This window comes from Tetrao urogallus, assembly GCF_951394365.1.
Source record: "Tetrao urogallus genome assembly, chromosome: 7".
NCBI lineage: Eukaryota > Metazoa > Chordata > Aves > Galliformes > Phasianidae > Tetrao > Tetrao urogallus.
Window position 1 is genome coordinate 32,910,741 of NC_136820.1, and position 14,679 is coordinate 32,925,419.

Here is a 14,679-nt window from a genome sequence, read left to right on the forward strand (position 1 = left end):
ACGTCTTCTTGGCTGTTTCATACAGACAATGTACTTGTACTGTTGAAAGAGACCAATTATTTTCTTTTTTTTCCTTGGTTGGAAACAGAAGTGTTGAGGTACTGACAGTCTGACTTCTGTTCTTACCCCACCATCCAAGTATTTCTGAGGTATGTTTCTCAATAAGAAAATACACGTTTAAATATAAAAATATAAATATGTATATAAAACAAATGTAATCTGCAGTCCACATTAGAACAGCCTTCATGCAATTATACAGGAGATAGGGTTTCTTTTCATTTTGCTATGTATACCTGTAGCTGAACAAGTGAAAAGGCACCCAGTATTACTGTCTGTAATGCTTCTGTTGTATAGGGACTGCTGCAGATGAACTCAGTCAAAAAAAAAAATAGCTGTTTCTTCTATATCTTGTTATCATTCCTATATTCAAGACTTTGTGAGATGTGAGATGATCACTTTTAAAAAAATAATAATAATTTAATTTAAATTTAAATTTCTTTCTAGCAAACAATTTTCTACATATCTCAGTGTCTCTTGGACGGGGGATCGGGAAGAAGTAATGCTCTCATTCTTGTAACTGCAGAAAGACTTCATAATTCATGGTTATAACATCACTGCTAACAATACAACTGTGAGGATCAGATTACAGCTAACTGTGCTACCTTTAACATTTTCAGGTTTTATACAAATATTTACCCATGTATATTATAAGATGTTCCACTGATTTCCATAAGCTGAAATGAACTGCAGGTTTTTTTAAAATATTTGGGTATTATTCTTGTGGCATATGCAAGTTTTGAATGCTTCTAGCTTATTTAAATACATAAATTGACAGAAATTGCCTTATTAAGTCTCCTAAGTTCACTACTAATAAACAGTACTGGGCTACTTTTGTAAAATTAATGAGTTATGTCCTATAGATAATGTCTAGGAATTTTTTCCATTCCAAAAAATTCTCAAGGGTGGACAGAAGAGGTTCCAGAAACAACAAATTAATTTAATGTTAAAAAGTGCTTCTCTTTTAAGTCTTGCTTTATTCTCCATGTTGGAGACCTTAAAGCCAAATGTATCTCATCATAACTATGCACTTTATTCATGTCATGAGTAGACAGAAATATTTCCAGACTGAACAAATTATCCTAAGAATATGTAGCACTCTTGTGGAGATAATTTAAAAAGGCTATAAACAACAGATATTTAGAAGTTAATAATTAAATTATTAACACAGATTTGATGAACAGGAATAGTAAAAGTAGTCAGATTTGAAAAAAAGGACATTTTTCCACTACTAAAATCAACTTCAGTGATAGTATTTACTCTTTTTGAGCTCTGTGTTATTATAGATTCCTCTGCACTCTGTTTTAGAGTTGAAATTTAAGTGTATATTTTAGAAAGGTTTTTATTTTCATTCTGGTTTCAGTTCCCCTAAGTTTTATTGATTATTGGCCTGAAAGGGAGCTGGCATACTGTATTGAATAAATGGATCTCAGATGTGATAGCACATGAAATTCAGGTGTCTCACTGTGAGAAATGTGCTGTGAAAATCGCAACCAATTGTTATCAGCCATCTGTGGAATAAGTGGCACAAAGCGCCTATTATGTTATTTTCTCTTTATTTGAATGTGTCATTGACTTTAAACCAATGAGACATCACTGAAGGAGCAATACCTAAAATTGCTGCTTACTTGCTTGTACGAACTCTCCTTGTGAGTTACAGAGATACTATTGCTGCTAGTACAACACCAGTGGATTTGATCAGCTAAGTATCTGTGGACTTCACACAGTTATGGACACTCATGTTTTTTTAAGTTAGCTATATAATGAACAATAAAAAAATACATTTTTCTTAAATAAATAGATACACTGATTAATGAAAATTTTCCAAAACAGCATTGTTAAACCATACCTCAGTAACTGTTTCATGGTAGATGTGAAGACTTCAAAAGATATCAACAATTGCATGAATTCTCTGATTCAGAAACAGCTAGTATAGTATTTTTGTGCATGTGTGACTGCACTTTCTTATTCAACATGCAGTGATAGAAATAACCAACTCATCATGAAGATGTATAAAACAATCTTGTTAACATAAATTTAATCAAACAATTTCACTAAGTATAAAGAAATATAAGGTTTTGCTTCTCTGGTTATTTCAACTGTTTTAACTGCTTTTCTTAGATGTTGCTTGCTCATGTACTGCTTTCTTAGAGTCTTCATTACCGTGTTGCTTGCTGCTGACTTGCCCATTAGGTAGTATGATTGAATATTTAAGAAACAGCTCTTAAATATATTAACATACTTGAAAGTCAAAATGCTTCTTATTTAACTTCAGATAAACTAAAGTGAATATTTTATATTTGCTTCCATCCTTGAACAAACATTATCTCAATCATTAAACTCTTCTTATCTGATACCCTAATAATAATAAAAAAAAAAGTAACCTTACATCCAGTAAAGTATTCCAAACACAAAGAATCTCACTAAATGCAACTATGCCAAAAATGAACTGTTTTGGAATTCAATCATGCACATTTCTGTACTGAGACTTGATCTCTTATTGATGTTTATCTGGTTATTGCAGTAATCATCTGATTTTATTTATTTTCTTCCAACTATCCCAGCAAAGTGTACTTCCCTTTTCTTGGCAAAACTGAAAATGCATATTCCAGTCTTTTCTCTATTTTTGTACAAAAATAGTATTTGATAATCCATATTTATCTTTCTGTTTATTCAAACTTCAGACTGATGATGGAATTGTCAAAATATGGAGTGATTCAGGAAGTGTTAGTGATGAATGGAGAAAAGTTGAGTTACAGTTGGGGAAGCTGAGAAATTTTGAAGTTATCTTTGAAGGTATTCGTACCAGAGACCTAGGAGGAGGAGCAGCACTAGATGACATAGAGTTCAACAATTGCTCTATAGGTAAGTTCAAGATGGAAACTAGAGGAATGCTAAAAGTAGGTGTAAAATGTTCGTTCTTGTTTTTAAATATCTAATGGTTTTACTGATTTTCTTGTAGTGCCTTTTTAAATAAATCTGTCAGGAATACATTGCTTTCTCTTATATAACTTTAATAATATTCTACTAATATAGAAAGTCTTGCATTAGTACAAAATTCTCCCACTAAGTTTTTGCAGATAAATCCAATAAATGTCTGAATTTATGTTTCCTTATTTGGTTTTAAGTACTTTTGTTCAGTGTATTTGATTGCTAAGCTGTTGAGTCTCTGTTTTTGTACATAGTAGTGTTGTAGAAACATCAGATTACATTGAGACTTGTGATCTCCGTGTTTTATTGCAAAATCTTGTTACATAAAAATAAGTTGAAACTGTAAATAAGCTACTGTCAGTATTCCTTTTCTTACTGAAGTTCAAATGTTAGAGCCATCAAAATAAACAAAACCTGTAACTCACAAGCTATTCATCCTAGTTAATTCATCTCCTTGTGCACGTAGTCTAAAGTAGAGTCAGAGTTTGAATTTAACATGTTAATAAATAAGAAAAAAATAAAAGTTGTTTGGATTGTGGCTTTCATTAAGGACGAATGTGTTCTCTGTCTCTGGTAGAAAAAAGTGTGACAATAAAAGTGGATTGGTTGAGTAAGAAAATAATTGCTAAGATCACATATCAATATTGTATGAGTTTGGGGGATGTTATTTAGGCTAACTGAATTTTCTGCCATGGTCTGGATAATAATACTTTGGTTGGAAAAGTACATTTCTAAAGACCATATTTCTATCTAATTTTATCTGAAAAATATATGCAATTTATCCATTTGGAAACTGTTGTGCACTGTAAACCAAAACATGGAAACTGGAAATAACTTTGGTTCTGCTACAAAACTGAACTGAAAATTCTAAGAGCGACTTTGCCTTAAAAGCACATTTATGCCTATGAATGTTGTGATTCTGTTGTGCTTTTTCAAAATGTCACGTTGCCTCCACTGGTGGGCATGTAATCATTCTCCAAAGGACATAAGAAATGGTTAAGCCTGCCCTAGCAGAAGATGGGAGATCAACATTTGTCTGTAACTCATGAATGATGAGAATATGTTGTTCTCCACTGAAGTTTGTTGACAAACTGTGCTCAGATATATTATTTCATAAGGTAGGATCTAGTTAAACTCCATTCCAGGGATTCTATCCCATTTAGGGGCTATAACAACTTAGACATTTCGAAGTCATTTTTGTGAATATATTCAACAAATAAACATAGCAGGGTTTATTTTTTGAAGGAAGAAGAAAAATTCCCATTAGATTCGTAAATTGTCTCCTTTGAAGTTCATATTCTTTTGTAAAACATAAAAATACTTCTGCTTCATCTTAATTACATATATTTTATGATAACGTGATAGTAGTTGTTACATGAGTGTTACTGGAAATATTCCACAAAATTATCATTGAGCTGAAGAAAATGGTTTGAACAGGGAACTGGAAATGTGTCATATGAAGGATCTTAATGCTCTCAAACAGTTAAGATTGCTGAAATTTACGTTGGCTTTAATCTACGGCACTATAAGTCTGAATATTAATCGTGTATTATAACCAGTGCTGCATTAATATACCCCGACAGAGAACGAGTTGAGAAAGTAACTTCAGGTTTTTACAATATGTAATGGTTTGTTTTATATCATTTTTTCAGCAAGAAGCTGTTAAAAAAGCAGTTGCACTTTGTGCTATGATTATTTTAAAATACTTATAGCTTTTGGTTAGTAATAGTAACATGTATTTTGCAGAAAATTAACGATTATGAAGGTGGATGATTCAGAAGAAGCCTTTCTCATATGAGTTTAAAATGCACAGTTGGAATTCAAATTGCAATACAAAAACATTTTTCTAAAGATTGGTTTAGTAAAGTCAGAATCCAAGGACAGCAATCCTTCATAGACAGATTTGTCGCTTGCATGGTATATGTTTTTATATTGCAATAAAACACAATCTTTATATGATGAGCTCACTTAACTTCAGTAGCATATGCCACATAATGTATGGTTTTCATTAAAGTTTAGGTGCATTCCTATTGGATTATTTTTATGCTTATGTTTTTGCTCTTCAGCAGAATCAGAACTCTGTCAGATATTTGCTTTTGAACTCCATGTTCTTGCATATGTGCATGCATCTGAAAACAAAACAAGCAAGCAAAGAAGAAACCCACCCCCTACGAATTTCCTGTCTCTACAGTATCTGCAGTGTAATTAAGGTTCAAATCAAAGTCAAGAGGGAATCATTGCATTGTTTTTAGTGCCTTTCACATCAGGCTCATGTAGGGTTTTGGGTGTTTTTTTGGCTTTCACTCCACAAGATGGGAACCTTTTGCTTAATTTTCCTCAAGACTTTTGGCACGCTGACTTTCCTCTTGGCATGATCAGATGCAGGAGCCTGACTCAACCTTTTTCGCTGTTACTGTTACTGATTCTTTATCTCTGTAGAACATACTATGTATATGTTGCCATTTTCTTGAAAATTTCCCATGGGACCCAAGCCTGGGGGTATACATGTCATGTCTAAATTGTTGGGTTTTTTTTCAGAAGAGAGTTTACTTTTTTATTGCAATGGTTGTAACAATGCTAAAAGATAGCAAGCATAATCTATGGCAAAAACCTAAGAGAGAAGAGTGACATGAAAAACAGGCTTATTCTCAACTGAAGGACTTGATTTTCAGTGCTTGTTCATGTATCATGTTTGTAGCTCAGCATTTCTGACCCAGCAAGGGGCAGGGACACATCTGTATTTTCCACTGAAACTTTTTAGGTCAAGCAAAAATCTCGTACATTGTTGTAGATATCCTAGCCACAGTAATTACATAAACAGAGGAGTAGACCATGAAGAGAAGAAAAAATATATAATTTTTTAAAAAAGCATGGATAACAGATTTGAAAAAAAAAAAAAAAAGCAAGAAATGAAAATGAGAAAGCCTGAAGTGCATGGGAAAAGAAAGATGAGTGTTTATCTGCTTCCCAGAATGCAGCTTGTGGTGGGGAATACTTTCAGAACAGTTCTGGAGCTCTGAATGTTTTGGGAATAGCATTTTACTTTTTGCAGGCTGCCAAAGTGTATTCCTGATTCACATTTTATAGTCAACACAAAAAAATAACTGCCTCCTTGCAGAAATAAAGTACTTTAGTGGAAAAGGCTGTGTGAACACAAGACCCGCTTTACGGAGTATGGTAATACTTTGTAATAGTTACAGCAGTGTTTAATAAATCTAAAGGCTCAATTTGCTGTGCATGTTTGCCTTCAGCTTGCTTTCATACAGTGTGTTATAGAAAGCTGTACATCTCAAAGGAATCTGCAAGGAGGCAGGTTAGCTCTGCAGACTTCTTTGCATTTTACTTACATAAGTGTACAGTATGGTATATTACGATACGTGAGCATTTTCAACTGATAAGGGAGAAACTTTCCATTTTATTTGCCTTCTAAAGTTAATTAGTTAAATGCTTCTTTACTAGCAGAACAATACAGATAACTTTCTTATGATCTGAGCTGCAGTGACCCTAGCCAGGAAGGTGTATTTCTCTCAGTTCTCTCTGATTTCTATAGAAAATAAGGTTAAGAAGTAACTAGATTTGCTGGAAATGTGACATTTCTTGGAAATATTGTCCTGAGACTGAAACATTGCATAAAAGAGTCTTATCAGTTGACTATGAAAGAGTAAGCTATGTTTTGATAACAAAAATAATTTAAGTTCCAAATCTGATATCTTTTTACTTGGCAGTTTTTGTAGAAAAACAGTGAAATGTAATAGAGGAGTCTTGTCACAACCAGAGAAATGTTATTGTTAATACTAATATAATGATTTATTAATTAACTGCTTTTTTTTTTTTTTTTTTTTTTTTACAAACGAAAAAATTACTGTTTTCTTAGTCTGCAAATAACCAGTCATGATCAGTCAATTATTAAAAAACATGACATTATGACACTGAGCTTTAAAGATGTAAAAGGAATTACTGTCCCAGAACTTGAAAAAAAAAAAAAAAAAAAAAAAAACCACCAAAAACACACATATATTTTAATCTTAGTTATTAAATAAATTACCTCTTAGTGTTCTGAGTGTTCTACAGAAATACAGAATAAGCCTTCACTGATAATTTTGGTTTTGAATCTTCTGATACCTGTGACAACTTCTAAAACTTGTGTTGGAAATAAGCTGTGATCTTCCTGGTTACCTTGAAGAGCACTTTAAACATTATTGGTTTGCTCTTCCCACTGATGACTTACTATTATAAAACAGGAAATCAAGCATTCAACTCATAAGACATGCTGTTGCTCTTAGCCTGTATTTTATATATACATTATTGTTTTAAAAAGTCTACTTCAGATACACAACACATATAAGACGTATAAGAATTGATATATACCTTACTCATCCATTCCACACGTAGTTATTTTAGTATTACAGGGCACCAGTTGAAAAACAAAGAAGGAAAAATAAGTAAAATTAGTGTAGAAATAACTCTAAATTCAGAAGAAACAAAAATGTCTTCACTGATCTCAGTGAGCTGCCTGATTGGAATCACACTTTACAAGCTTTTCTCTCCTTGTTAAAAGCAAAATAAGGCAGTTATTAAATTGTAATTAGTATTAAAAATACATTTTTTTTTTTTTTTTTTAAGAAAACAAAATCAAAATGCCATGGCTTTCTTATTAATAAGTAATAGATTTAACAAGTTGAGCAGAATGGGAATTTTCTTCAAAATGTAACAAAGCATACTTTGCATGATGGTAAACTTGTCTTTCCCTTTCCTCTTGTATATTTGTATTCCTCCTCAGCTCCTGCTTATCGCAGAGACCATAGGTGAAGTTACAACAATCCTTTGAACAACTGTACTTTCGTACTCCCATAAACAAGAAGCTTTGAAAGTCTCAGTGGAGAAATCCTTTCTCATTAGGATTCCATCCTTGCTTTGCAGATCAGAGAGAAAACGACTGAAACATCCCAGAGTTTGGGTGCATAGGCCAACTTTTTTACTTTTAATGTAAGCCAGTGTTTTCTTTGAATTCTCAAGTATGTATGATGCAAAGATTTACATTTAGTGAAGCATTTAGTTTCTTCTGCTCAAACACTTGTGAGAAGTTCAAGCTTCTATAACAGAAATATTCAGTTCAAACTTTGCCCTGAAGTAAGAATGAAGGGAGTTCTGATAGGGAAAGCAGCTGGAGCCAACTCATTCTCTCAAGATACGTATTTGTGTTCAGTCAGAATGTATGTCCAGTTCTGATCAATGTTTTTTTCTCTACTGAGACTGTTTTTGTGCTTTATGACGTTTTCCGCCTTTTTTGATAAATCATTAATCGTCAAGATATTCAGATGTGGAATACAGAAGTTGTATCATCTCGCTAAAACTTCTTGGTAAACCTGCTGATAATTATGGTAAAATTCTTATTTTCCAGAAAGTACTCCATGTTAGGAGAGATGTGGAGGAAATATAGGCTGCCCAAGCCCAGGTTACAAGGGCTGTCAGAGATACATAGGGGAGCAGCCCATAATGAGGAGAATGAAGAAGCCTTCTCAGTATCTCTTTCCAACACATGAATTTAGTGGTGTGCAACTTCTCAGACCCCTGTTCTTCAAGGGAAAACATCTACTAAATTGGTATAATGGCAAAAAAAAGAAGGGACGTTTTCTTGAGAGACCATTCCTTTCATTTGCCTCTGAGCAACTGTGTAACAACTGTGTACAGTACCCAGTAAAACAATTATAAAATGACATCAATGTTTCTCAGAATTTATTCAATGTCATATGATGCTAAAGGCATTCACCTAAGTGGTGTTGCATATGAAGATTTTCTAGAAATATGCGTATGAACAACCATAAAGTCATTCAAATATCATATAACCTGGATTCAGAAAATGAATTTAGGGCCTTATTTGAACAGATTAAAGGAGAGAAAAGAAATATTGCACCAGGTTGGAAATCAAAACATCTCTACTATTGGGCCAAAAGAGAAAGCTTTAAAAGACTAGAAGAATATACATGGTAGTGACAGCTGGATTTTTTTTAGATGAACTTTTTGATATGTAACATTGAAAGGAACTTTTTGAGTGTTCTCTGCACTGGAATCAGACAGGGTGATACAGGGAGGAGAGAAAGGACCAAGAGGGATAAACCACTTTGCTGAACAGTTTCAGGACTTCTTATCCTGTGATTGAACATGTTCATAATTATTGTGAAGCTGAATTTTTTGCAAAAGGATCACTTGATTTTTTGCCCTGTCTGCTCCAAAGTAAAATCAGCAGGCTACTAAAGGATAAAACCTGGAATAAATAAATTCTCAGTTCCTCAATTCTGAGTGCTGCTCTTTAATGTCTTCTTTAGAATTAAGCAAAGTATGTCAGCTTTTTACGTTAGTACACACTGTGAATGAGCTCCTTATCTTTCTGATATAGCGTGCAGAAAAGCCTATATTTCACTTTTAAACAAATATAAAATCATAGAATCTTTTGGAAGGGACACTTAAAGGTCCAACTCTCCTGCAATGAACAGGGACACATACATGTGCTCAGAGCCCTGTCCGGACCTTGAGTACCTCCAAGGCAGGGTATCCATCACTTTTCTGGGCAATCTGTTCCAGTGACACACAACCCATACTTTTTTCTTAAATCCTGTGTGAATCTCCCCTCTTTTAGTTTGAAAAGGTTTCCTTCTGTCCAATCACAACAGATCCTGCTAAAAATCCATCCCTTCTTTCTTACAGCTCCTCTGTAGATACTGAAAGGCCACTTTTAGGTCTCCCCAGATCCTTCTCTTCTCCAGGCTGCACAGCCCCCGCTCTCTCAGCCTGTCCTCGTAGTGGAGGTGTTCCATCCCTGGGATCATTTCTGTGGCCCTCCTCTGGAAACCTCCAAAAGGTACACATTTGTCCTGTATTGAGGACTCATCTGGATGTAGTACTACAGAATTCTTGTCTTGTCTGGTATGTGTTCTTATGCTCCGTTATGTCATTATTAGAAATTGAAAATATTTATTTATTAGTTTAATCTTTCATATTGCTTAAGCCAAAGTCAGTTCTATATTTCCAGATTGTAGATGAATTTTCATTCTTCCAGTCATTGGTGGCCTTAATCACCAGCTCCTACTAACCTTGAGTTTCTTTAGGAAAACAACTGACAGAATTTTGTATTCGAAGGCAAAATTCTCTTTCTGGAGTTAATATAATATATTATATCAGCTGTTTATGTCGGAAACAATGCATATCTTCAAATGAAATCAGGCTTTTTCAATGAAAAATACGTTGAGTAGAATTCCCAGTGTTTTTTTATTGATTCCAATAGAACCTTGTTTGAAATTATATTTAGCTTGCATCAGTAGGAACTTTTCTTCTAGTTTTCCCTGCAGAAGATCGTCAAGGTCACTCATAGTCAGAAGCATTATTGATGAGTGTGCTAATGGAGCTTTCATGTTATATAAAAAGTCATGTAAAAAGGGTATTGAACAGTTGGGTTAAGCAAATGACAAGCATGATGAAAATTGTGTATCATAAATGCTGAACTTCACAGTACTGAGTATAGTTGAGTTGCTGGTCTGATTAATCCTTCTAGGAGCTTATAATTCATACATTTTAATTTAAGTGAAGGGTGAAACTTGGAGAGTAATGTTCATGGAGTAATACTTTCAACAACACTTTTTTCAGATACTATGAAAGAAGTAAGAGATGTTTTAAATCTGACACAAGTTTGTAAAAGAAGAGTGTTGTATTCTTTATCCTCTATTAGCAAATATAAAGAAAAGAAGTATATTTTCAAGTGTTCTTTAGTATGTAATCTTCCTGGTAATGGAAACAAAGTTTCTGAGTTCATATTGATCTATTCATCAACTATCTTCAAATGAATCTTGTCATGCCTGCACATTTCCAGAGTAATACATGAGCTAGTCTTTCATAGGTAATTTAGAGATAGGAAATGGAGATATGTAAATGTATACCTTGTCATGAATCCAGATAAGAGTTAAAATGTGGTATGCATGTGTTTGTTCATGTACATGTTGCTTTTTCCTCTCTATATATACAAACACACATAATAGGAAAGACACTTTTGTCTTTGCTGGTATATTGAGAATTTGGCTATACAAAACAAAATATTTTGGAAAAAATATGACTGAATAAATGCATTTTCTTATAGCAGCCATTGTTAACATGCTTCTTTTGTAGGATTTAGTGATCCACAAGACAAGCCAATTCCATTAGTCTCTTAAAAGCTACTTGGAAGACTATATGGTTCTTTTTCTGCATCATTCCACATTCTACCACATTGAAAAACAATACTCTGTTGTGTATGTATTTTGTTTTTCAAGTACTTCCGTTTCATTTGGCTTAGGGATTAGCATAACATGCAGTTAGTAGTTCCTACTTATCTAAAATCTGTCCAGTGGTAGTTTCTTGTGATATTCAAGTTTTCAGTAAATGTTGCAGTTTCAATAGGACATGAAATAAACAGATATGATAAGTTATTACTGTTTTCCTATGCCACAATAATATATATATATTTATGAGTAATTTCAAATTATTTGTTGTATGAGGCTTCTTTTTTTTTTTTTTTTTTTTTTTTTTTGTATGAACTTCTGTTTGGTTACTTCTTGATGTTGAAATTTTTTTGTTGTTCAAAAGGCAGTATTTATTGTTTTAATTTAGTTTTTTATCCAGTGTAAGAATTTAGGATAGAATGATTACGTACGTATTTAGGATAGAATGATTACGTACTCTGCAAATGTGACTTTTAATACCACAGCAGGAATTGTCAAACAGGAGTTAGATTATTTATTTAGTATGAAGATGTTGTGCAGATGCTTGTATGTTAATTCATATTTTTATTTTTAATTTTAATTATTTTTATCTCTGTCAAAGTCTCTGATAGAGTATCTATCATGCTATCCCTAAAAATGATATAGGAATAAGGTCTTACTAAAGAAAAATCAAAGTAACAGACATGTGACTCTGTGTTTGGACTTCGTCATTTTCATTGGTAGGGATACAAGTTTTATTAGGACTATATATGGATTACATGTTTTATCTTAGGATAAGCTAAGAAATGAATAGTCCTAAATGCTAGATTCTGATATGCTTGAAGGCCTGTAAAGTTCATTGTAAAAAAAACCTGCACTAATATGTTCTAAAAGTAAATGATAGGGCAACACTACATTGTCTTGCTGCTTGTAAAAGGAGTAAAGGAGGTAAGGTAAAGAATGCAGTCAGTCAGACGCCATGGATTTTCAATATCTTTTCTACATGGTGATAATGTACTTATGTCATATGCAGTGAAACAAAATGTGAAAAATGATTGTGTCCCAGTGGTTCTATCTTTACAAAACTTATGTTGTTAAGCAATTTAAGTCACAGTGACTTGAGGAAGTAAATTGTTTTTCTGGTCTGTTATTTCCAGTGCATGGGAAAGAATGGAAGAAAGGGAGCTGAATTTTTTTCAGCAGCTCCCAATGACAGGGCATGAGGCAACGGGTATGGATTAAAAACCCAGAAATTCCATCTGAATACAAGAAAATACTTTTTTACTATGAGGATAGTCAAACACAGGCACAGTTTGCCTAGAGAGGTTGTGGACTTTCCATCTATAGAGATATTCAAAAGCCAATTGAACCTACTCTACAACCTACTCTAGCTACATTTACTCAAGCAGGGGTATGACCTAGATAGTTGAAGTGGTCTCTGTCAGTCTCAACTATTTAGTGTTTTTGTGATTTTCTAGAAGTTATGTTAAATCGTTAATGGATAATTTACCTGCTTTTTTAACATTTCGTGGATTCTATTTTAAGGAAATACACAACAAACATGCAGAGAAACAGTCATGCTCACACTGATGTGAATTTCTTTCCAGGCAAAACATTCTTCCTGCAAGCTTTGGGACAGGCCAAGACAGTAGTCTGGGCATGCATGATGCACCGTTAAAAGAGTGGGACCAAATAACATCTGTTGGAAGCAGTAAAACACTAAAGTCACGATGTGTAATAGATAAATTAAAAAAGAGCATACTTGATTTAATACACAGCACACATGATTTAATTATAACACTGATATAAATGTCCTGTTGGTTTCAGCTGGAGAGAATCCCAGAGAATGCCCTGCCTTTACAGATTTTGTGTGTTCAAATGAAGATTGCATAGAATCTCAGCTTGTTTGTGACTATAAACCAGACTGTGAAGACCTATCAGATGAGGCTGACTGCAGTAAGTATCTCACTGTGTGTTAATGCTACCTCCAGTTAAAATTATAACTTTTAATTTCTAGCATAACTCAAGTGGATTCATTCAACTGTTCAGAAGATAATTACAAGCAAGTTGCCTACTCCTCCAGCACAGAAGGTCTGACATTTTCAGATCCTCCTAGACGTTTACTGCACAAGAAGTGTGGTTTAGGCACAAAAGTATAACCTGCTCATTACTAAGTTTATCTAGAAAAATAAATGAACAGTTAAATTTAAGGAATAAAATCAGTGGATTACAATTTAAATTAACACTGAACACTAATTTATTGAGCTTAAAATATTTTGAACTGTCAATATTGAATAAAAAAAAATACAAATAAATTAATGTACAATAACAGATTCTGTTATAAAAAACAGTTATGTAAAAACTGCTGTAAAAGCCTGTCTTTCAGATTAATGCTATATTTGCAATCTAATTTATGTTGCTACCATGTATTCATTGTTCTTTGTTCTTGATTTGACTACAGAGATATGATAGCCTTTTCTTCCTTTACATTATTATAGAGCAGTTGGAGAAAACCCAGTCTATATTTTTTGAATCCTTGTGAAGGCTGAGGCAAAACTGGCTTGCTAACACTATTTGAGACAGAAGGACACAACAATATTTTGAAACTCTGGATCAATTTAACAGCATTTTCAATTTATGTTTGAAATTCGAAAGCAGTAAATCTTTGCACCCTTTTTCTTCCTTCAGTTCTTTGTTTATTGACTGTGACTCTCCAAACTAGACATTTGGAGCAGGAAGCTTAAACAGCCCATGCAATTCAGTAATAAATCTAATTCTTAATCGTTAAGCTGCAGTACCAAATTCTACCATACTGCACATATGGTCAAAAGCAATCTAGATAGGTAGCAAAAGTAAATGCATCACATACGTAGATTCATTTTTGATACTGTGTTGAAGTCCAAGCTGAAGTCCAGCAACACTGGGTGCTCTCTTGAAAATCAAAGGTGTTTTCTCTCATGTAGCTGCTAAATGCTTTGACTGGACAGGGTACAGAAAGAAGGATCCTTTATCCAATTGTGTAAATTACAGTTTTAGCCAGAGAGATTTACAACCCTACATGAAGTTGTCACTGCAGGAGTGTAACTTGGAACTTCTCTCTTTCCAGTTGCTACTTCCTACAATGCTTTGTGCATCAGTGATTTTCTGTGAACAATATTAATGGATATGAAAAATTAGCTTTAAAAGGCCATAATTTTCAACTTTGTTTAAAAAAAAAAAAAAAAAAAAAAAAGCAGGACAAAATGTATTTCTTGTATATAGTATTCATATTATTTTCAGTTATTATACAAAGTAAATACAGTACAAATACACAATTAACTCAATCTTCCAACATTTTACAGACCCAACAGATACCCAGTTAAGGTTGAACCGCTGTCCAAAATAAACAGCATTCTAATGATACTCAGAAAACTATTGAGGAACTTGATTTATTCAGTAAATATTTTTGGAGGAAATAGTAGTT

The 14,679-nt window shown here is 33.4% G+C and overlaps 1 protein-coding gene across 1 annotated transcript in view; it reads left to right on the forward strand.

The window, feature by feature from the left end:
* Positions 1–14,679, forward strand: part of MALRD1 (MAM and LDL receptor class A domain containing 1) — a gene marked incomplete at both ends in the record, with an annotated part of 206,527 nt that overhangs the window by 122,923 nt on the left and 68,925 nt on the right. The window contains 2 exons of the mRNA XM_079538377.1: positions 2,742–2,922; positions 13,044–13,172. Coding sequence (XP_079394503.1) covers positions 2,742–2,922; positions 13,044–13,172 — 310 coding nt within the window. The remainder of the gene's footprint in view (positions 1–2,741; positions 2,923–13,043; positions 13,173–14,679) is intronic.